The 22,800-nt window shown below is 53.4% G+C and overlaps 2 protein-coding genes across 2 annotated transcripts; one reads left to right on the top strand and one right to left on the bottom strand.

The window, feature by feature from the left end:
* Nucleotides 1–5,495: 5,495 nt before the first annotated feature.
* LOC148817328 (alanine--tRNA ligase, cytoplasmic-like) lies at nt 5,496–20,001 on the bottom strand. Its single transcript, XM_088938515.1, has 21 exons — nt 19,894–20,001; nt 18,355–18,512; nt 17,941–18,129; nt 17,199–17,344; nt 15,852–16,043; nt 15,025–15,169; nt 14,146–14,291; nt 13,470–13,578; nt 13,236–13,386; nt 13,028–13,152; nt 12,790–12,934; nt 12,481–12,659; nt 12,057–12,170; nt 11,750–11,956; nt 10,957–11,141; nt 10,452–10,560; nt 9,993–10,106; nt 7,442–7,561; nt 7,232–7,318; nt 6,856–6,969; nt 5,496–6,411 (listed from the first exon to the last, which is right to left on the bottom strand). The coding sequence occupies exons 2-21, from the start codon at nt 18,496–18,498 to the stop codon at nt 6,226–6,228; spliced, it is 2,907 nt and encodes a 968-aa protein (XP_088794641.1). The 5' UTR covers nt 18,499–18,512; nt 19,894–20,001; the 3' UTR covers nt 5,496–6,225.
* Nucleotides 20,002–21,340: 1,339 nt separating this feature from the next.
* Nucleotides 21,341–22,383, top strand: exosc6 (exosome component 6). Its single transcript, XM_088938815.1, has one exon. It carries the CDS (start codon nt 21,403–21,405, stop codon nt 22,228–22,230), a length of 828 nt encoding a protein of 275 aa, XP_088794941.1. The 5' UTR covers nt 21,341–21,402; the 3' UTR covers nt 22,231–22,383.
* The last annotated feature ends 417 nt before the right edge of the window (nt 22,384–22,800 follow it).

Below are 22,800 nucleotides of genomic sequence, written 5' to 3' on the forward strand. Positions count from 1 at the left end.
ATCTGAGTCTGAGCAGGACACGTGGGTCTCCGTGGCTCCAGCCCGCCTTTACTTTTCCAAACTAGGATTCTTGTGAGGACACTGGGGGAATGATAGTTGGGTGAGAATTGGGGATTTTAAAGTAAATGACCCGTTGCTGACTGGATCAGAAACCAGCAGTGGGAGGTGGGATACACAGGGTGTTTACAGGCACTCTCGCAGCAGGGAGTTCTGCTGGACCTGAATGGAGCCGGTCCTGGTATCACAGCACAGCAGCACCCCTGTGCACTGAGGTTGGGGGGGGTCCACACGGCGCTCATTTAACATCACCAGTCATATCCTTTCAGTTGTTTTCTAGAAATCTGATGAAGGTTGTGAGTTTTAAAAATAGGCATTTGATGCAATCAGCACAGGCACAGCAGCCTCTAAAACATCAAGGCCCAGAGAGATTGTAAGATATAGGCTGTTTGGTGAGATGTGGGTTTATTGGATTAAGCGAAGGCCCGGTTACATGAGCGCAGCGAGACAGAGGTCACTGCAGTTCTGTGTCCGAGCACTGGGGAACCTGCCTCCTTCCTGATGACCACACTGCTGCTATAAATACAACACGAAAAGGGCACAGACACGCACCACTACTGTATACAGTATTTACCTCTACTGCAGGGGGGTTGACATTGGGCTGTTCCGCTATAGCAGCTAAAATGCTGGGAGTTTAAAACTGACACATACCTGCTCAGACAGGGTCCCGGGGTTTATTACCACTGTGACTCATAGCATAGTCAGGACTGACAGACCCCTGCCCTCTACTGTCCGTTAGGGAGCACTGCAACTCTGAGCCCATGTGAAGAGCTGCCAGGAATCATCCTACTCTTCCTGCCCACAGAAGTGCAAGATTAAATCAAAACAGAACCAGATCTACTCTTCTACACATAACCCAGGTTACCCGCATTGCATACTGGGATCTGGGGGTTACGTTTTTGTTAGTCTTTTGTAAATTAAGATTATACCTGTTAACAGAAGTCTGCCCTTTCCTGGTGGATATTGTCTTGCACAGGAGCAGGGAAGTAGGGCACTCGCAGCTTTCATGAGCTCAGAGCCCTGCAGCACTCGGCACACAGGTGCTGCTATACGGTTCAGGAACTCTAGGTACAGATGTGCCCTGTACTGGTCAGGAACACTCACTGCAGCTGTGCCCATACACACCTGAACACTGGGAACGCACACATTACTTTTACATATTATTTGTTGGGTCAGTTGTTTGCTGCTACCTGCTTTGTTCACATTGTTTTGCCCTAAGAAATATACAGCATTTTCGGCGTGGCTGTGTCCAAGTCTGGCTGGGCTGTCTCTTCAGCTCGGTGGGCTCAGACCAGGGCTTGTGTTAAGGCTGCCATCTCCTGCTCCTGCGTCTGTTTTCCGCAGCTGTGGTCCTGCTGGTGCCGTTTCTCTGGGCGGGGGGCCCCATGACTCACTGTCCTGGTATCCGTCACTGCCTTGTGTGACGGACTGCACTCTGCTCCATTCCTGCCGGCCGCAGAGAGCGCTGTGGTGTTGCAACAGGAAAACGAGATTAGTCTGCAGCTGCGTGAGAACGGGACGGCGTGACGCGCTGGGTCTGTCTGTGCCACAGCCTGTGTCGCTGTTTGCCTTCGCTCCGACCACTTCATTTGCTTATTGTTCGGATAACGGCACCTCCACCTCCCCGCCGTGCTTCTGCAGGAAGTGTGCGAACAACTCTCTCTAGTGCCTTTTCTGACGTGTCTCCTGGCTCCACATACAAACCCCCGGTACTGTCCTGAAGGACAAGAGACCTCTGTCAGTGGGCAGTTTACAGTCTCCTCCTCGCCAGCATTGCTTTTCAGTTCTGTTTGACAGCTGTCTGCCTCCACGCCCTTTGCTCCACAGTGACGTAGTGCCATTTTCTCTTTCTTGACCAGAGGGGAACCAGGGCACAAGATGGCCTACCAGGGCTCTACTGCCTATTGCCAGTTTTTTTCAAAGCTTGTGGTTTAGTGTTATATGGAAGGATGGCGAGAATGTTTTTAGCAGTTAAATTGTGTTCAATTACCTAGAGGGGTCAGAATCTTGCTCCAAGTGGTATTTTGTGCATTTACTATTCATTTACTATCCTATTACTGAGCATCTCTGCAAAATGCCGATCAGCGTGCAATTACTATCCCAGCCTGTGGTCAACTAACACCAAGTGAACTGATAAAAAAATTGCAATTGAAATTTATACTTGTTTTTTATATCTTATCCTTGTCTTAAACTTTATAATCGCCAGTTACAGTATATTGAATAAGTCACCAGATGTGGAAAACCCAACTGAATGTTTTCTACATCTCGGCTAGAAACTCTGAACTTGCGGCACAACACGGGGGAGGATGAGGAAGTGCAGACTGACTCCTCTGCTCCGCCCACCTTTGGGCCAATTGTCTGTTCCCACATCACAGGAAGCACCTCTGATTGGAGGAGGGGTGTGGCCCGCACCCGCAGCACCATGTGCCTGCAAATGCCCAGGAGGCCACAGGCGGAGCTGAGAATATATCCTGCCCCACCCTCAGTGGTACTCAAGCAATTGTCTGCAACCACTTGAGGAATCCAGCCCGTAGCAGGCTAGTGAAGTGACCCAGGCTCGAACCCGCACCCATAGAGCTTAATCTGCTTGGGTGAGTGACTTCACCGGCTGAGTTACTCTGCAGCTCCACATCTGTACTTACAGGAGCAGACATAAGCAATGGCAGTCTGTGCCTGAAACTTGCAGAGGAAATCCAAGAAGTTTATCATAAAGTTTAATAAATGTGTATTTTTATTTGCAAACTACGCTCGTCACCAATACCTCTTCCTAGTATTGAGCACTCACTCATCCTAGCAAACAGCTCAAGATGACTGAGTGAGGTAACTAATCCAGGACGATGCCAACACGTCTGTGCACAGATGTGAGTATACATGCTGTTATCATTCTCTGTTGCCAAAGCTTTTGCCAGTTCCAGTGCACACTCACGCCCAGCTGCCCACCTGTCAGACTGCCACCCTCTCCAGCTGGTCCCCATGGCAGCCAGTTGAGCCACAGGCTCTCCGGGGGTGGGGGGAGGGGCAGCAGGTGTCGTGCAGGAGGGTGGGAGGCTGGGGATGCGAGAGCTGGCTGCCTGTCAACCAATGTTCCCTCTGAGCTGGTATGAAACAACGGCACATAGGAAATTGAACTGCGCACAAAAAATTAAACTCCAAAAAAATCTGGTAATTAAACAAATACGGTCGTCAATTGAAAAAATGCTAAATTGACCACATGAGACTAGCTGCGAGAGGTCCAACTTGCTACTCGATCATCGATATCTCTGCTCTTGTAGTCTCGTACCTCCCTGCTCCTGCTCGCTCCACACTCAGTCTCCATGACTGGGCTCGTTGAATCGCTGTCCCGGTCTTTTGGATGTCTATGCGAATGACTATATTAACAAAAAAATAACTTAAGGTTTACAATTTTCCATGCACTCAATTTAGTGCGCACAAGTTTGTGTCACTGGGGGAAAAATTTGCACAACTTGAAATTTTTGCGCCCGCAGGCCGTTAAAAATTAGAGGGAACATTGCTGTCAAGTGTCCATAAAGATGTGAGTGAGCGTGCAGGGAAATGGCTCTGTGCACCTGGCCTGAACTCCCAGGTATGTGTGTGTGTGTTTGTTGGGGGGGTGGGGGGAGGGTCTGTGCTTGTGAAGGGAGAGGGGAGGGACCTCTTTCCCATGATGCATTGTAGGCATGAATTCTCTCATACTTCACCTGCAAATGTTTTTTTATTAAAATGCCTGTTTTTCACACCAGTCTGTGGCATTTAATATTGAAAGTGTTTTAACTGAATATGTGTGACCTGCATGCCTACCAAGACTCCTCTTGAAACTCCTGCAAACTTAGGCGTCCACGCCTTCTGCTGTGTGGCTGCACTATGAAACAGTTTAAAACAGGGACCGTCGCTAATAGGTATAAAATACTTGATCTTCCCACAGATGCCAGCTTACGAGTTTTTTTTAATAAACCAAAACCCAAGCGCTCTGATCTCAAACATCCAAGAGCTATCCCAAAATAAAACATCGAGACCTGGTAAAAAAATTTGATGTGCCACGTTTGCCAAATATCATCTCCAGTATTTTTCATGTTCTGTTGGTGCTACAGGCTGTTCAGCCTCAGAGCCCAGAGCCCCAGGCCAGGGCACTGTGCATGCCCACGGTCAGCACACCCACTAATCCCTCTGGCCTACTGCCACTCCTCAACCCCATCCCGTGCACAGAAAAACAGACATTTCTGTTCTCTATCCTAACTAACTTTTTTGACAAGACGGTTTTAAAAAAAGTGACCCATTAATTAAAGGGTTAACGAAGCAAGCAGGACCTGCCCTGTCCACCCAGGTCGATACAGCACCAGCAGTGAACTGGGGATTCCCTACTAACACTCAACCTACTAACAAGAACTATTAGGAAAATATTAGGAACTGGACAGGGTTGCAAGTTGTGAAGCTATACAATAAACTCAAAGTGAAGTGTTTTTAGCAATGGGGATGCTCATGTTCAAGGTGAGGGACAGCGTGCTAGAGATGACCTTTGCCCTGTGCTTCTCACTGGGGTTCTGATCCGGCCCAGTGTGGGGGCCACCTTCCCTTCAGAGCTCTGACTGGGTCAGTAGGCGGGATCCCCCCAGGGACAGTTGGGTGTTGCTCTGTACCCCTGAAGAGCCTGTGGGGGACCGAGAGCAACCAACAGCAGCGATCACACACATATCCTCAAGTTCCCATCACTGTCACTGCCCTTCCCCAGCCTGTACTATACCTCCTTTCATAACCAGGGAGCTCCCTGCTGCAAAGGACTGGTTTGATCTCCTGCTGTTGTACAGAATAAAAAGATGAGAACGTGCCTCCAGCACTGTGCCTGTGGGGGGAGGGGTGTGTGAATGCCCTCGTCCTCCCCCCCCCCGGCAGGCGGACAAGGCGGAGATGGGAGACCCCCGGGCAGCTCCGCTGTGCTGTACTCCTCACGGGCACAGGGAACAGCCTGAAGAAAGACCCCCCAGGAGCTGGCAGACTCTGCCAGGGCAAGCTGTCGAGACTAATGTGCGCCCCTCCACCCAGGAACACACACAGCCATGTCCCACTCCTTGCTCCCTAAACCCGTCCCCTACCCCCCCCCCCCCCACACATCCTGCTGTCTAAAAGCAAAAGGCCGAATCAGAACTCCACCTTCAGATCTCAAATGAAACTGTTGCCTGTTGAGGGTGTTCACCCCTTAAAATACAACACAGGTAGCCAGGGGTAGCAGGCGAGGGGAGGTGTGTCAGTCAAGAAGCAGGGCTTGTTAACACAGGGGTAACAGCACCCCTTCCAGGACTACTTCCACAGTGGAGCACGGAGCCCGGCTTCTCCAGGGGGAGCAGAACACATGGCCCTGGAGGACCGGCTTCTGGGACAGACAAGGGACAGCGCAAAGAGCTGCATTTCACCCACAGCTTTATTGACAGGACGTGAGGACAGGCTGCAGTCGTTAAGGTTTATTAGTAATGCTTGTTGTAGACATTCTCAATGACAATGATCCGACAACCTCACATGATTTTTGCAGGAGACCTAACATGAGAAAAATCTGTGGCTCATTCCCCAAGACAGACTACTGTACAGCTTCTACAAAGTGGCTATTTTAACAGAGGGTGGTGGGGGAGGAGAGTTTGCACAAAAGCTCTGCGGGACCTGGCCTGAGGCGTGCAACACTGCCACCATCAGGCCTAGTGGAGCAACTGCATCCAAGTTACACACGACTCCTGCTGCACAAACCCTAGGCTTCAGCACAGGATAGCGAGAGAAGGGCGCCCCTGCTGGCTCGGCTCGGAAACGCAGTCAGGTCCATCGGCAGCTGGAGCACCCAGTGGGATGGGGCACGGGGAGCCCCACCTCATTCCGGGTCTCCCAACACACGCTCACCCCCAGCCCAGCTTGAGAAAGAACGACCCAGACACTGCGAGGGCACATGATGAGGGTTCAGCTGTCCGGGTCGGACCGAACCGAGGAGTTCCGCCAGAACAGGGGTGCCCATCTGTCCCGCCAAGCCTCTGCCCCCACTGTGCTCCGGCACTGAGCCGCTTCCCTTTATTATTCCCATGGAAAGAGCCTGTCTGGAATGTCTCGGTCTGTTCGCGGCGTCACCAGTGACAGAGCAGTGGGGCTACATCACCCCCCCTTCCCCTCTCCCTCCCTCCCCCCACCACAAGCACGTCAGTTCTTCAGGTCGCCCAGCTTGAGGCGGGCGAAGTCGTCTGCCAGCCGCAGCGCCTCCTGCAGGCAGTGAGTATTCCTGCCTGTAGCCTGGGCTGACATATCCTTGCCACCGCCCTTGCCGTCCAGCAGGGGGCAGACCTCCTGCACCCACTCGCTGGCCTTCAGACCCTGGTTAGCCACCTCCTGAGGGGGAGAGAGGTGAAAGGCAGGTTATCAGCGGAGCAGACCGACCCACTGGCACACCTAACGGCATCGTCTACTAGCATCCAATATCAGTGCGCTGCCAAGCCAGCACACAGGAAGGGCCCCAGGAGGTATCAAGATATCGGACACCCCAATCCATTCCACTGTAGTGATGCTCAGCACTGTGAAGGACAAGAAACTGGACTTTTTACCACTAAACTGGACTCCAGCACACTGTTCTTCAGCTCTGCTCTGCCCGGTAAGTAATTTAAAATAACCTAAAGGCAGGTAATGATTAAACCTGTGACAAAGTTTAAACTGGTCAAGTGGATAATTAGATCATTTAACAAGTTAGGAGAGCAAGAGGGCTCCGCTCCGTGGGAATATCCCAGGGCTCCAGTCATGCAGATGAGCAGCAGATGCAAGAAAGAGACTCCGCTGTACCTGCGGCACCTGGCACAGGCAGATGATTTTGCCCGCCTCGTTGTCAACTGTGAAGAGCATGGCAGCCGTCTGGGGGGAGTGCGTCTTCAGCAGCTTCAGAGACTCGTTCAGCGCCTGGGAGGAGTGATGTATTAAACGGCTGTGTACACATCTATCCCACTGTAATCTCATTGCTGAGTTTTTCTGATCTATTGTTTTGCAAAACATCTTTGACTGTTTGTTTCACACATTAGCATTTCTCTGCTGTGAAGTCACACAGCCAGGAAGGTACTATAGCTGCACGTGTTCAGTGCTGGGTACCACAGCAGCAAGGTCGCTGTAGACTGCAGGTGAGCAGAGGCACTGTGGGATACTGGAAGACAGCAGAGACAAGTACCTTGGCAGAAGCACCACTCTCCATCTCCATGACCAGGAGAGGCTGGTTGGGTTTGCTTTCGATCAGCTGCTTTGTTTTCTCCAGGACCTGAGAGACAGCAGATCAGAGTCAAAATCAAAACGCACACATGCCGTTACTCTCATCCTGTATTACATGCTACATTACAGCCCCTCGGGGGCCAGAGTGGGGAAGTCTTATCCGTCATCTCACCCTTTTCTGCACGTCTGCCTTGCTGGCTCTGTCCAAATCGTCCATGATCTTCTTCAGCCCCTTCAGCTCCTCCCGCATCTCGTCCTTCCGCCACTGCGAGATCGCAGCCACTCCCAGAGCCTGCAATCGTACAGACCGACAGACAGTCAGGCCTCTGGTCTGAAAGGCCCAGAGCCTGCAATCGTACAGACCGACAGACACAGTCGGGCCTCTGGTCTGAAAGGCCCAGAGCCTGCAATCGTACAGACTGACAGACACAGTCAGGCCTCTGGTCTGAAAGGCCCAGAGCCTGCAATCGTACAGACTGACAGACAGTCAGGCCTCTGGTCTGAAAGGCCCAGAGCCTGCAATCGTACAGACCGACAGACACAGTCGGGCCTCTGGTCTGAAAGGCCCAGAGCCTGCAATCGTACAGACTGACAGACACAGTCAGGCCTCTGGTCTGAAAGGCCCAGAGCCTGCAATCGTACAGACCGACAGATAGTCAGGCCTCTGGTCTGAAAGGCCCAGAGCCTGCAATCGTACAGACTGACAGACAGTCAGGCCTCTGGTCTGAAAGGCCCAGAGCCTGCAATCGTACAGACCGACAGACACAGTCAGGCCTCTGGTCTGAAAGGCCCAGAGCCTGCAATCGTACAGACTGACAGACACAGTTGGGCCTCTGGTCTGAAAGGTCAAGAGCCTGCAATCGTACAGACTGACAGACACAGTTGGGCCTCTGGTCTGAAAGGCCCAGAGCCTGCAATCGTACAGACCGACAGATAGTCAGGCCTCTGGTCTGAAAGGCCCAGAGCCTGCAATCGTACAGACTGACAGACACAGTCAGGCCTCTGGTCTGAAAGGCCCAGAGCCTGCAATCGTACAGACCGACAGACACAGTCGGGCCTCTGGTCTGAAAGGCCCAGAGCCTGCAATCGTACAGACTGACAGACACAGTCAGGCCTCTGGTCTGAAAGGCCCAGAGCCTGCAATCGTACAGACTGACAGACAGTCAGGCCTCTGGTCTGAAAGGCCCAGAGCCTGCAATCGTACAGACCGACAGACACAGTCAGGCCTCTGGTCTGAAAGGCCCAGAGCCTGCAATCGTACAGACTGACAGACACAGTCAGGCCTCTGGTCTGAAAGGCCCAGAGCCTGCAATCGTACAGACCGACAGACACAGTTGGGCCTCTGGTCTGAAAGGTCAAGAGCCTGCAATCGTACAGACTGACAGACACAGTTGGGCCTCTGGTCTGAAAGGCCCAGAGCCTGCAATCGTACAGACCGACAGATAGTCAGGCCTCTGGTCTGAAAGGCCCAGAGCCTGCAATCGTACAGACCGACAGACACAGTCAGGCCTCTGGTCTGAAAGGCCCAGAGCCTGCAATCGTACAGACTGACAGACACAGTCAGGCCTCTGGTCTGAAAGGCCCAGAGCCTGCAATCGTACAGACTGACAGACACAGTCAGGCCTCTGGTCTGAAAGGCCCAGAGCCTGCAATCGTACAGACTGACAGACACAGTCAGGCCTCTGGTCTGAAAGGCCCAGAGCCTGCAATCGTACAGACTGACAGACAGTCAGGCCTCTGGTCTGAAAGGCCCAGAGCCTGCAATCGTACAGACCGACAGACACAGTCGGGCCTCTGGTCTGAAAGGCCCAGAGCCTGCAATCGTACAGACTGACAGACAGTCAGGCCTCTGGTCTGAAAGGCCCAGAGCCTGCAATCGTACAGACCGACAGACACAGTCGGGCCTCTGGTCTGAAAGGCCCAGAGCCTGCAATCGTACAGACCGACAGACACAGTGGGGCCTCTGGTCTGAAAGGTCCAGAGCCTGCAATCGTACAGACTGACAGACACAGTCAGGCCTCTGGTCTGAAAGGTCCAGAGCCTGCAATCGTACAGACTGACAGACACAGTCAGGCCTCTGGTCTGAAAGGCCCAGAGCCTGCAATCGTACAGACCGACAGACACAGTCAGGCCTCTGGTCTGAAAGGTCCAGAGCCTGCAATCGTACAGACCGACAGACACAGTCGGGCCTCTGGTCTGAAAGGCCCAGAGCCTGCAATCGTACAGACTGACAGACACAGTCAGGCCTCTGGTCTGAAAGGTCCAGAGCCTGCAATCGTACAGACTGACAGACACAGTCAGGCCTCTGGTCTGAAAGGCCCAGAGCCTGCAATCGTACAGACCGACAGACACAGTTGGGCCTCTGGTCTGAAAGGCCCAGAGCCTACAATCGTACAGACCAACAGACAGTCAGGCCTCTGGTCTGAAAGGCCCAGAAAGAACTGTACAATTGTACAAACTCTCACTCAGTATCCTGTATCGTACTCAGAGGTCTCCTGCAGAAAGACACTGCCACATTTTATTTCAGTCAAATCTGTTCCTGCAATTATCTTGATTACATACAGGTCATATGCAAAAGAAATACCTCCATATGGCCATACCTCCTTCAGAGCAACCTTACTAGTAGATTTTAAAAAGAGCGGTTTGAGAGTAAGCCTATAATGGACCTGGGCTCAGCACACACAGCAGGGAGCCCAGGCCCCTGTCTTACTGTGGCGTCTCACCTCCGTCAGGTCAGCAATCTCCTTCTGCACGTCTTTGCTGGGAGCAGTCTGCACCTTCACCTTCTCCCCCAGGGCTCGGAGAGACTGTCCGAGGGCCTCAGCCTTCCTCTGGGCCTGACACAGGGAGTGCAGGTAACTGGTTAGTTAATGGCGCACAGAGTACATTTCTACAGCCTTGCTAAAATCCTAAAAATATACGCTCGGTTAGGTTCCATCTGTAAGCACTGCTCTATTTTCTCCCCAAATTTCATTTTCAAATTAAAAGTTGCTTGCACTTCATCCAGTGTCGCGTCAGCATTATCACAGGTGCGTCCTCGGTCAGCACCAGGTGAGCAGCTAACCTGCGACAGGTGCATGAGACACAGATCACAACCATCCACCCCCGCTGAAACGTAGAGAGGAGAAATAAACTTGACTTGCAACCTTTCGCCCCCCTGTCTGAAACCCACGCCCTCTTACCTTCTGCGCCTCAGGGCCGGTCACAGTGACAATGCGGCGGATGCCTTTGGCGATGGCCTCCTCCGACACGATGATGAAGGGCCCAGCGTGGCTCGAGTTCTGCAGGTGCCTGAATCGGAGGGCAAAGGTCAGGGATTGCCACACACTGACATGAGGAAGGCAGAGCGTCTTCACCTGTGCTCACAGTCAAAAGTACACGTAGACCACATCTACAGTGTGGGTCAGCTGTTTTTTTTTAAAAGGAAGGCAGGGGTGCTCGCCTAAACACTGGCTGTGCTCTGTGATCTCGGGTTCGAGCCTCACGAGGCGACCATGAAGGGAATTTCCCAAGCCAATCGCGGCCGTGGGCAGGAAGGCGTTTGTTAACCAGGAGCGCTCTCGGCTCTTAGAAACACTGCAGGGCCCGTGGCCCGTCAGCTGTTCACAGCCTAAAACAGAAAGGAACTGGAACGGCCCCGAGTCAGCTGCAGCTGCAGGAAAGGGCCCGTTTCCCCCAGAGACTCACGTTCCGCCGCAGAACTCGATAGAAGTGAGGGAGCCGGCCGCCCCGCTCGGGTCCGCCAGGAGGTCCTGGACAGGGATGCCGATGGACACGACTCGGACCGGGTCAGGGTAGGTCTCGTCAAACACTGCACGCAAACCCTGGATCGCCTTCGCTGCAGCTAGGGGCGCATCCATGGCATATACCAGCTGGAGAGAGAAACGGGGGTGAGGAGGAGAGAGAGGAGAGAGACAGTGGGGTGGGAGAGAGGAGAAAGAGGAGAGAGACACAGGGGTGAGGAGAGAGGAGGGGAGACAGGAGAGAGACACAGGTGTGAGGAGGAGAGAGAAGAGAGAGAGAGAGGAGAGAGAGGAGAGGGACACAGGGGTGAGGAGGAGAGAGAGACACAGTGGGGTGGGAGAGAGGAGAAAGAGGAGAGAGACACAGGGGTGAGGAGAGAGGAGGGGACAGGAGAGAGACACAGGTGTGAGGAGGAGAGAGAAGAGAGAGAGAGGAGAGAGAGGAGAGGGACACAGGGGTGAGGAGGAGAGAGAGACACAGTGGGGTGGGAGAGAGGAGAGGAGAGAGAGACAGGGGTGAGGAGATACAGGGGGATGGAGAAGGAGAGAGAAAGAGGTGAGGAGGAGAGACAGACGGGTGGGGAGATACAGGGGGATCGAGAGAGAGAGACAGAGGAGAGTTAGAAACTTACGTACCCAGTGGTAAAAGAAGAAAGCCACTGAATAAAGCAGGCGGAAACATGAGAGCAGGCAAGTGCTGCTGATGGTCAAACAGCAGGGGCCCTCTGCAGCCTCACCTTGGCATCCTGGATCATGCTGTTGGCTATGTCCTCCGTGCGGTGGACCTCCTGCGTGGTCATGGCGCCCTTGGCGGTGAAGTCGAAGCGCAGGCGGTCGGGTGCCACCAGCGAGCCGCGCTGGTCAGCCTCGCCCAGCACCGAGCGCAGAGCGAAGTTCAGGATGTGCGTGGCGGTGTGGTTGCTCATGATGGTCCTCCGCCGAGCCTGGACAGAGATCCCCCACCTTTAGCCCCAGTTCGTTTGCTTTCGCCCACAAAGGAAAAACCGCGGGACGCGACGGGCCGGCGGCGGCGGCGTGAAGTACCTCGTCCACGTGCAGCGCCACGCGGTCGCCCACCCGCAGCGCGCCGTACACCGTGCCCACGTGCAGCACGAACCCGCCCCGCACCTGCACGTTCTTCACCGAGAACTCCGTCTTCTGCGCCCGGAGAGAGAGGAGCGACAAGAACATCCCAGTGAGTGCCTGAGCTCTGAATAACATTACCGAATTTCAAGTAGGGAGCCGTGTCAGTGTGCTGCAAACGAACGGGTAAAGGTTTATTCTACGCTGAAAAGAAAACAGACACGACGTTTTGGCTGTGGAGCCTTCTTTCAGGTGCGTCACACGGGATAAACCTTTACTAGTTCCTTAAAAATATTATATATAACATGGCAACGAGACGCCTTGGTTGCCAGTTAACACTGCAGCTCGACCAGTCCGCCCCCTGGTGGACAGTGCGGGTCCTTACGTCCTCGGCGGAGTCGTCCTCTCTGACCATGTAGCCCTCGTCGAAGGTCTGCCCGCCCTGCTCCGCGTAGAAGTTGGTGCGGTCCAGCAGCACGCCGCACTCCTGCCCGGTCGACACCTCCTCCATGAACTGCTTGTCCCTGCGCAGCGCCAAGACTGTGCCCACGGCCGGCTCAAAGACTAGGGAGGGGGAGAGGAAGACGGAACGGCAACATCAAAACTACTAATTACTGGCTCGATAACGGTGAAAGTAACACCGACAGGCAAGGTGGGAGAGAGCAGCGGAGCAGGCGGGCAGGCGGGCACGTACCGTAGCTCCCCGAGCTGTCAGAGGTGTAGCAGTATTTGAGGGAGTCGTCTGTCGTGGGGACCCCTTTGTTCCTCAGTTCCTCGATGGCGTAGATGTCCAGCATGATGTGGTCCTCGTCGCCCGCGCCCTTCCCCTGGGACTTCAGCTGTAGCGGGACGAAACGGAGACGAGGGCGGCATGAGAGTGCAGCCGGGCAGGAGAGAGCGGCTCTCTCCTCCCAGCAACCCCTCCTGCTCACCTGGGCTGCTTTCTTCTCCTCCTCGAAGCCCTCCAGGTCGACGCCCATGCCCCTCTCCTCAGCGATGAGGGCCGTCAGGTCCAGTGGGAAGCCGTAGGTGTCGTACAGCAGCCAGGCAGTGTCCCCTGCGGGCACAGCGGGTATAATGGTCGCGCGAGACCTCAGGCAGCAACCAGAGCAGCCCTGCGTGAGCACGTCGGATCCTCACCTGGGATGGTCTTGCTGTCCCCCAGGCTCTGGATCTTGCGGTCCAGGATGCGCCGCCCCCTGCTGAGGGTCTTGAGAAACTGCGCCTCTTCCTCGTTGATGATGTCCTTCACCGCGTCGGGGTCCTTCTTGAGCTCGGGAAACGCGTCGCCCTGCAGGGACAGAGGAAGGAGGTTAGAGAGGAGGAGAAGAGGGCGAAAATAGAGACGAAGGAGGGGAAGAAACGGGAACGCACCAGAGACGTCACCACCACGTCCACCAGCGAGGCAAAGAATCCACGCGGGGCGCCAAGCTTCTCGTGGGAATAGCGCACAGCTCGGCGCAGGATCCTCCTCAGCACGTACCTGCACATGGGCACACACACACAGAGACTTACAGCACCGCTGCAAACGCCACACTGACACACTCCCACCAGCTCAGGCGCATTCCCAGAGAGAACACAGGACAGGACCGATCCCGAGAAATACAGCACCGTCAAGTCACAGAAGCACCGTCCACAACTTAAGGATGATCCGTTGAAATTTTGATGAACTTTTGATTCCCAGTTGACTCCCAGCTTATGTGGAGGGTAGGAATTTGGGTAGCAAGTAAAGCCATATTCAAGTATAGTCAAATTTGACTCTATAACCCTTATAGAAAAACCCTAATAACCTCTTATGGTAATTCAAGATATGAAATGTAGGTATAAAAACAGCAAATAAAAATGAAATAACAAAAGGCTCACTCGCTAGCTCTCGTGGGCGTGCTTGACGAATTATTCAGAGAATAAAGCATTGTTTCAATATTTGTTATTTCCCAGGACTAAACACAGAAAACTGTGCAGCTCAGGAAGACGGCTCTCTTGGCGAAGACGCACGGCTTCGCTCGCGCCCCCGGCGGCGGCATGCTGGGAGCCGGAGCTCGGCGCTCACCCGCGGCCCGTGTTGTCGGGACGGCCTCCGTCGGACAGGGCGATGGTGATGGTGCGGGCGTGGTCCGCCAGCACGCGGTACGCCATGTCGATGCCGTCCGTGTCCTCGGCGCCGACCTTGCCGGAGTAGGGTCTGGCTCCTGTGCCCTGCAGGACAGGGGCAGGACCGTTACAGGCAGGCGGGCAGAGGAACGGGCACTCAGGCGCCGCAGCGCCAACAAGGGTGAAACTGTACTTATCGGACCCTCTGAATGCATTAATGGACATCCTGTCTTGGGGTTAGTCCAGGCTTGTGCCCATGCCCAGTGCCCGCTGGGATAGGTGCCAGCTCAACACGACCATCTAAATAAATGTTATTGAAAACGGATGGATGATTTCCGAGGATATCAAACTGCAGGACAAGCTACCCTTCAGGTCTGCCAGGTATACAAGGGAAATCAACAGATTGGAGAGCTACTGTTGTAAGACTCAGAGCTCAGTCTGGCATCATTAAAGGATCTGCTTTGACAATGTGCACTGTGGCAGGTCGGTCTGCTTACAACATTGTACAACTTTAAAGTGCGAGTTCTAAGACCTATATTGGATCTGCTATTCTGTCTTTACTTGGTGGGTCCTTATGGAGAGTGTCCCCAAGAGTATGAAAAACTGAGAACCCCTCGCTAAAGCCTTTTTTGGTTGACTATCTACTGCCTGGAAAATCCATCTTAACAATATCACACACACAGAGAAGCTTGTTCAGAGGAGACTGATCTGCACAGGATCTGCTCAGCGTAGACACAGCACCCTGTCAAGCGAGCGCACCAAGGGTGGTACATGAATACAGACTGACCCACTTACAGACCCCTCCACAGCACACCCCCGCCCCCTCGCCCAGCCTTGCCTTCTGGATGGCTTCAAAGTAGGGCACGAAGAGGTCGGTGTCGTAGTTGGACATCTTGTTCTGCAGGACAGAGACCAGGCGCTCCAGCCCCATGCCAGTATCGATGCTCTTCTTGGGCAGAGGCTTGAGCACCGTCTCTGACTCCCTGTGGGGAAACGCGACACACGCCAAGGTCAGGGGTCATCCGGACCACCACACACCACCCCCAGGCCCACTCTGGAGCCCAGAGCTCCGCAGCAATGCCCCCTCTCCAAAACCATAGGCAGTGGAAAAAAACACTAAACTGCTCCAATTAAGCTACTGACCAGGTGAGTTACTTGACCAACTCTGGGTCTGGAAAGTCCCACACCTGCAGCTAACTGGATCAACGAAGTAATAAGGATTTACAGGGCAGAATTAGAAGCAGAGACCTGGTAGCCCTCAGAACCAGGCTGGTAGCTGCCATCAGTAGACACTGCTGTCCACCATTCACGCTCACCAGCACAGGATTTCAAATCGCCCTTAAACTGAAGGAAGTTCACTTGTAAAATTCAGCATCTTGCTGTGGCGAAAATTAAAGTCTCTGCGTAATGCCCATGTGATGCCACTGTGTGGCACGTACTGGTCTTTCATTGTAAGACCAGCGCGGAAACCAGGCTTTCGAACAAATAGCTGACAAACGAGCGACAGTTCAGCTGTTTGCACGGGACTGTGAGCTCACAATTTCAGGGTAGCTCTGCCTCGACCTGTCCCGGCTAGTGCACACGGAGTCGCACGGTCATCCCGATCGCTGTGCCTCTCCCCCCCACTCCCACACTGCGATCCGTCATGTCACCGGCCCCTCCTACCGGTTGAACTGGATGAAGACGAGGTTCCAGATCTCCAGCACGTTGGGGTCGTCCATGTTGACGAGGTGGGCGGCGTCGCGACCCCCAATGCGGTCGTAATGGATCTCGCTGCAGGGCCCGCAGGGGCCCGTGTCCCCCATCTCCCAGAAATTGTCCTTCATGCTTCCGGGCAGGATGCGGCTCTCCTCCATACTGACGTGCGGGAGCAGGGAAGGGTGGCAGAGTGAAAGATGGGGGAAATAAAAACAGCGGGAAAGACCTCAGCACACGAGTGCAAAACACCTGCTGCACAAATGACAGATGAGTGACAGGACACAGGACGTGCTCACACCTGATGCTTTGTAGCGTCAGAACCTGCTATCCCACACGTTCACAACCTAACAGCTACTGAAAGAAATCCCTCCACTACACAGCGTTAACAAGAACAAAACAGAGGCGAGAGGCTGAATCGCTCTTTCTCTGAAGGCCTCCATGCAGAAACAGCGGCCACTGCCACATTTAACAATTCAGACCTCTCCCCAGAAGAACGAGGACCACCCGCCCAGGAGGGAGGTGAAAAGAGCTGAAATATCCAGCAGTGCCACACTCCTTCGCTAAAAACTAAAATACAATTTCACATGAGAAACCGTCAGGGACATTTGCAATTTCCAGGGACGAGTCTGGAACTGTTAAACTGTCAGTGCTACCGGTTCAGATTTCAGTCAGAAAGGTTTGGAATATCGAGGAGCTTGCCAGTTTGCAAGTAGGTCAAACCGACCGTTCCAGATCCAGTACACTCTGCTGTGGCTGGACAGCAGAGCTGAGACACCAGTCCACAAGACCCTGTAGAATCCTGCTACGTTAGACTATTATTTAATTCTGAAGGGAGGGGGGATTTCTCTAGTTTTCACAGGAGTCCAGAAATCCAGTGTTTTTGGTTTTGAAAAGCTGTGCTGACAGAGAGGTGAGCTTTTGTCTTCAAGGAGAAATGTGATCAAAGGAAGCAAAATCCATCTACAATTTTTTTTAAGTGCAGAGTTTCACAAACAAAAAAAAATCTAACTGTGCAGACCTGAAAAAACACCGAGACAACAGGGAAAATCTTAAAAGCAAAGTTCCTCCTGTTCAACATCTTGATAAATGAGATTTTTGAAACTCTAGTAACTTATTATCACCCGATATGGTATAATTCATCTAGAATGCCCTGGATTGAAAGGTGCTATATTAGAACAAAAACTGACTGATCGCATTGACCGATACTGAATATGACGGACGCTTCTCCCTTTCCGGGCTGCTATCCCAGAAACCTCACTTGGCAGAGCAGGAGGGTGGAAGAGGAGAGAGGGAGGCAGTCGAGGAGACACTCACCCCAGGTCCAGCCAGATCTGCCTGCACTCCAGGTCCGGCTCCAGGCCCGCCTCCTCGTGCCCCCCGAAGTAAGTGACGTACAGACGTTCGATGGGGATCCCGAATTCCTTCGTCAGCAGCTCCAGGGCCATCTGGCACGCCAGTTGCTACGGCAGACAGACACACAATCAAACTCATTCGGACAGCAGGGGGCGCTCCCAGCACGCTCAGCTCGCAGCATTACCCATCTCTGATCCTCTGCTGACAAACAGCTGTTTTTATTTTAAAAAATACAATTGGAAGGTGATTCAGTAAGAATCCCCCAAGACAAAGGGTTAAAGAAATAATGAATAAAAAAGAAGCAATGAATTACAAGGGCGACGCAGTGGTTAGCGTTGCTGCCTTGCTGTGCTGGGGCCCTGGGCTCAGTTCTGGACCTGGATCTGCGTGGAGTTTGTACGTTCTCTCTGTGTTTGTGTGGGTTTCCTCCCACAGTCCAAAGACATGCTGGTGGGTTAACTGGTTTCTGGGAAACTGCCCCCGATGCGAGTGTGTGTGTCTGTGTGTGCCCTGCAATGGACTGGCGTCTAGTCCAGGGTGTGTTCTGCCTCGCACCCACTGACTGCCGGGAAAGACTCCAGTTCCCCATCGACCCTGAGCTGGGTAAAGCTGCTAGAAAATGGACAGATGGAATAAACTAGAAACATCAGCAAAGCTGCAGCTTGGGGGTTCCAGACTGGGGCTCTCGGGGTGCGCCCCTCACCTTGAAGTAGTCCCCGAAGGACCAGGAGCCCAGCATCTCGAAGAAGGTGTGGTGGTAGACGTCCTTGCCCACGTCGTCCAGGTCGTTGTGCTTGCCGCCGGCGCGGATGCACTTCTGCGTGTTGGCAGCGCGGCGCAGCTTGGCCATGGGGTGGGCGGGGTCGATGGTGTTCAGGAAGATGGGCTTGAACTGCGCGGGGAGAGAGCGAGAGGGAGACTGAGAACAGGCCGGCGAGAGAGGGGCCCAGAGCCAGAACGCGGGGGAGGAAGAACGAGAGTCCGCTCGTGCCAGAGAGGGGCGCAGGCATGCCCCCTTCTCCAGTCGTGGGCGCCCCTTGCAGAGCGAGGAGCTCCCGGACCCGGATGTGGGCGCTCAGTGACCGGGGCAGACGCGGGGTGAGGGGAGGACACCTGCCTGGTTCATGCCGGCGTTGGCGAAGAGCAGCGTGGGGTCGTCCAGCGGGATGGTGGAGGAGGAGTGCACGTACTGGTGCTCGTGCCTCTGGAAGAAGGCGATGAACCTCTCCCGGATCTGCGCGGCCGTCAGCGACGAGTCCATCCTGGAAGCAGCTTCTGGAAGGGCGGGACAGAGAGGAGCGCGCAGGGTCAGAGAGGGCGGCAGGCCTGCGCCCCGGGGCATTCCCCAACCTGTTGGACACCAACCCCAGAGCCCCCCCCCCCGCCTCGGTACAGAAGGGCACCCAGGGGACAGATCCCAGCAACAGCCCACCTGGGAACAGCTGGGCTGCAGCAAATCTCCCCAGACACAATAAAGACTAAACTGCCAAAGAATTACGTCACAGTCTAGCTCTTCGTCTGGATGCACACAAGCAGGGAGAAACGAGCGCTGCCTTCTTGCAAATAACTTATACCTGCTTCTCTCCTCAATGAATTTCAAGAGCACACAATAGTGCAAGTTAACAGCTCAGCTTCGCTCCCTCTGAACTGCTCAGGCACTCGCACCCCAGGTGACCCTGGCCCCCCTTTCACCTTGCTCTCACGCACTTCAGTGACAAGCCGGCGAGCAGCAGGCCTGCAGGCGGCACCTTGTCCACGCCTGTGCGGGCAGCTCTGCGGGACCACCTCGCGGTGGCCTCTGCAGAAAACCCCCAGGCTCGCCTGAGGGGCCCCCCGCGAGGACTCGGCGGGGCTTTTAAAACACGCCGTGCTGTCACGTGATGCGACAGGGCACCGCATGGTTTTCACCCGGGGGGGGGGGAGTGTCCAAGTTTCGCGAGTGGGGGGCTTTGCAGAAAGTGTCCAGATCGTCACAGCTCACCGCTTGAATCGATCTGATCGCGTCTTCAACCCGCCCGCCTCTAATCTGGGCTTCAAATCTGCAGCTTCCGAACACCAAGACTGCGCTGAACCCAGCAAGGACTTGACTCTCGGCTCTATATCCCTGTAGTGCATGCGCTATTTCTGAGAGCAAATATATGTACAATCACAGTAGTTACTTACGATAACACTGCCTTTTTTGTGGAGACGTGATAAGGAATAATGACGTCTGCACTTTCACTTGCTAAATCATATGACTGAATGATCATGTTTTCGCGGTGCCACAAAAACACCGCCGCTTCTGACAGCCGGCTTACAACGCAATCGAGCGTCGGACATTAATATCACTGTCACAAACACAAATCATATTTTATGCATCTTCTACCTGCACAGAACGATCCACCAGTTACAGAACGAAATGTCTCACATTCGTTCGTACTGTAAGATCAGAAATAATCCATCAAAAACCTTTATGTGGGTTCAAACAAAAGAAATCAGATTTATAGAAGCTACGTTAGAGTCACCTGACCAAAATAACCCTCAATAACCAGGCAGAGCTCGTAATAGCCTATCATATTGATACATAATCAATAAAAGCACACATATTAGGAATGGACACATAAAATCTAGCTTTTAATTCTCAAAAAAGAAGCACAATACAGTAGACATAACTCACATGCAGTCTGAAACCCTCCAACCTCCACACGCTCAGCAGAGCACTGCCTCGCACCGGCAAAACCACACGCCTTACTCCTTTGCCCCGCCTTTCCCTGGTGGCCATTGGTTCGCTGCAGCAGGAAGTTAACTGTTTCTCGGTGCGGATTGGCTGCACGGGATGTCAGTCTTACGCAGAGGCACAAACCGGTTATTTTCGGCCGCACGGAGACGCCGAGTGCGGCTGATGCAATTTATCTGTAAGTCGGCTCGTGTGGAAGAGCTGCAGCGCATAGCGCATGCTGCAGATCTGTCATTAACCCGGTGCGGCGTCCACGTACTCGGGTTTTCAGGGATTTATACCGCTGAGACACGAGTTTTTATAAAGGCAGTGTTAATAACCTTACATTCTAATGTTATACATGTTCGTTGCATGCACATAGGTCTTGAAACAACAATAGCTTTAAGAAAATAACGCTCAGTATACACAGTCTGTTTTTGCTTGAAGTCCTTAACACACAGGGACACAATCAACATGCAGAAAAAAAATAGTGTGGGTACCGATCACGCTCCAAAGAGCTGGACAGCAATACTGCTGGCTTTTCGTGATCTCATCAGATCTCACAACCTCATCAGAGCTGGGCCTGGTCAGTACTGGGATGGGAGCCCTCTGAAGGAAACAGGTTGCTGCTGTACCAGGTGTTGGGAGTCCAGTAGGAGGCAGGATCTTTCACCTGGCTCAAAGTATGCAAACCGATGCCCCAGTATGGTGACTGGCAGCAAGGTGCTGTAGGACCCTCACATATGACCTTACACTAAGGCTTGGTCATGAAGGGTCCCCCAGTAGGCCTCATAAGAGGGTGTCATCTTGGTGTCCTGTCTAATTTAATTTAGATCTGGGGCATCTCCAATCTGGCCTACCTACTGGTTAAGCAATGGTCTTATTAGGGCAGTACAGTGGCACAATAGTTAGCTTTGCTATATTGTAGTGCTTGGAGCCTGGGTTCCATGCGTGGGCGTGCTTCCTGCGTGGGTTTCCTCCCACAGTCCAAACACAAACTGGCAGCTTAATTGCCTTCTAGGAAAGCTGGCCCGGGTGCGAGTGTGTCCTGCCTTGTATCCCTTGCTTGCCGGGATTAAAAAATACTTACATATACAAGTATAAAAAACAAAATCTTATAAATGCCGTCTCTACATTTTATTATCTGTTGTCCTGTCTCGGGAAGTAACGTTGTGACGTGCTACGAAAACGTTTTGCTCGTCAAAATTACTGACGGCCATGATTTCGAAAAGTCAGTATTTACAACTGAAACTCATACATCTAGAATAACTTAATATACTGCATGCCGTTTTGTATAAATCGGAGGAGATCGGCGCGGAAAGGCAATTAAATCCGACGCACATTCCTCTCCTTCAAAACCTTCGTTTGGAGGTCTTTCCGTATCCCATGAACCTCTGCCCGCAGTGTGCAGGAAGTTTAATCTACCAAACGGTATTGAGCACGGCTGTCTATGGTATTTCCACACTAGCCATGCCGGTGGACACCAAGCGAGTGAGGGGTCCAGATGAGTCTCAGTCTCCGTTACTTTTCGTCCTCCCGAGCACCGGGAAGCCTGAATGTCCGCAGGAAGGCAGGGAGGACGGGAGGCAGCGGAGCCAGGCCGACGTGCGGCCGGTATTTGCGCGATGCGGACTGATCAGCCAGGCCAAGGGGTCTGCCTACATCGAGGCGGGGAACACGAAGCTAATCTGCTCGGTGTACGGCCCACGGGAGACGGACAGGAAGGACGAGGTGGACATGAAGTCCGGCAGGCTGGTGTGTGACTTTCGCTTCGCCCCGTTTTCGTGCCCGAAGAGGGGCTCCTGGATCCAGGGCAGCGAAGAGAAGGACCTGTCTCTGGGGCTGCTGGAGAGCCTGCTGCCCGCAGCCTGTCTGCACAAGTACCCGCGCTCGCAGATCGAGGTCAACGTGGTGGCGCTGGAGCACGACGGCTCGGTTCTGGCCCACGCCGTCACCTGCGCCTCCCTGGCGCTGGCGGACGCCGGGATCGAGATGTACGACCTGGTCCTGGGTTGCGCGCTGAGGCAGGACGGGCCCTCCTTCCTTATCGACCCCACTTTCGCGGAGGAGAGCGGCGCCCAGTCCGCCGGGTCTGGAGAGAACCAGGGCAGGGTGACTGTGGCTCTGCTGCCCAGCCTCCACCAGGTATCGGGGCTGCAGTCGGACGGGGAGATGGCGGAGGACACGCTGGTGGGGGCCGTGAAAGCCTGCATCGAGGGGTGCCAGCGCCTGTACCCCGTTATCCAGCAGGCCTTGGCGAGGGCTGTGCGGAGGAAAGCGCCTTCGACAGCCGTCTGAGGGCGAACCAGCTGGAGCTGCCTGACAGCGAGTGAACTTGAAGACGCCCTTCTGTCGGCGAAGCGTTTCTCAGAGACGAGATATTTATTTTTTTCCATATACATCACGGACGATTTGTGCTGTCTGTTTTTTCTATTAAACGTTCCTGTGAGTCAGTTCGTTTGCTTTTCCTTTTTCTTTTCCTGTGCGACAAACGCAAAATTGTATTTTGCAAAAACACTGAACACGTAGAAAGTCCAGTGATCCAGTGACATAGACATCAGGGAATTATTCCCGACTCTGTTTTGTATGGATGTGTGGGCGGGGGGGAGTTGATCCTCCTGAATTGTCCAAAACTATTTTCATTAATAAAAACTTGATCGTTTATTGACAGATACTTCTTTCCGTTTTAAATGGACACCTGACACACTTGAATGAAGCTCTTCAGTAAATCAGAAGTCTATCAAGAGACAATTTTGCGTGTGTGCAGTGTGACTGGTTACAGACCCTGATCAGCACTAATCTTGGACTCATGAAGGCTATTTTCTGTCAATGAGTCTACAAACTTGTTCACCATGGTCTTTGAAAGCA

Source organism: Atractosteus spatula, chromosome 21, assembly GCF_055471065.1.
Source record: "Atractosteus spatula isolate fAtrSpa1 chromosome 21, fAtrSpa1.hap1, whole genome shotgun sequence".
Taxonomy (NCBI): Eukaryota; Metazoa; Chordata; class Actinopteri; order Semionotiformes; family Lepisosteidae; genus Atractosteus; species Atractosteus spatula.

Excerpts from the sequence above, each read along its gene's own strand:
- LOC148817328 (XM_088938515.1), bottom strand. The coding sequence starts at position 18,498 with ATGGACTCGTCGCTGACGGCCGCGCAGATCCGGGAGAGGTTCATCGCC. Across the intron at positions 12,935-13,027 it reads AGGAGAAGAAAGCAGCCCAG|CTGAAGTCCCAGGGGAAGGG; the intron begins GTGAGCAGGAGG and ends GTCCCGCTACAG. Across the intron at positions 10,107-10,451 it reads CCGGCCCTGAGGCGCAGAAG|GCCCAGAGGAAGGCTGAGGC; the intron begins GTAAGAGGGCGT and ends TCCCTGTGTCAG.
- exosc6 (XM_088938815.1), top strand. The coding sequence starts at position 21,403 with ATGCCGGTGGACACCAAGCGAGTGAGGGGTCCAGATGAGTCTCAGTCT.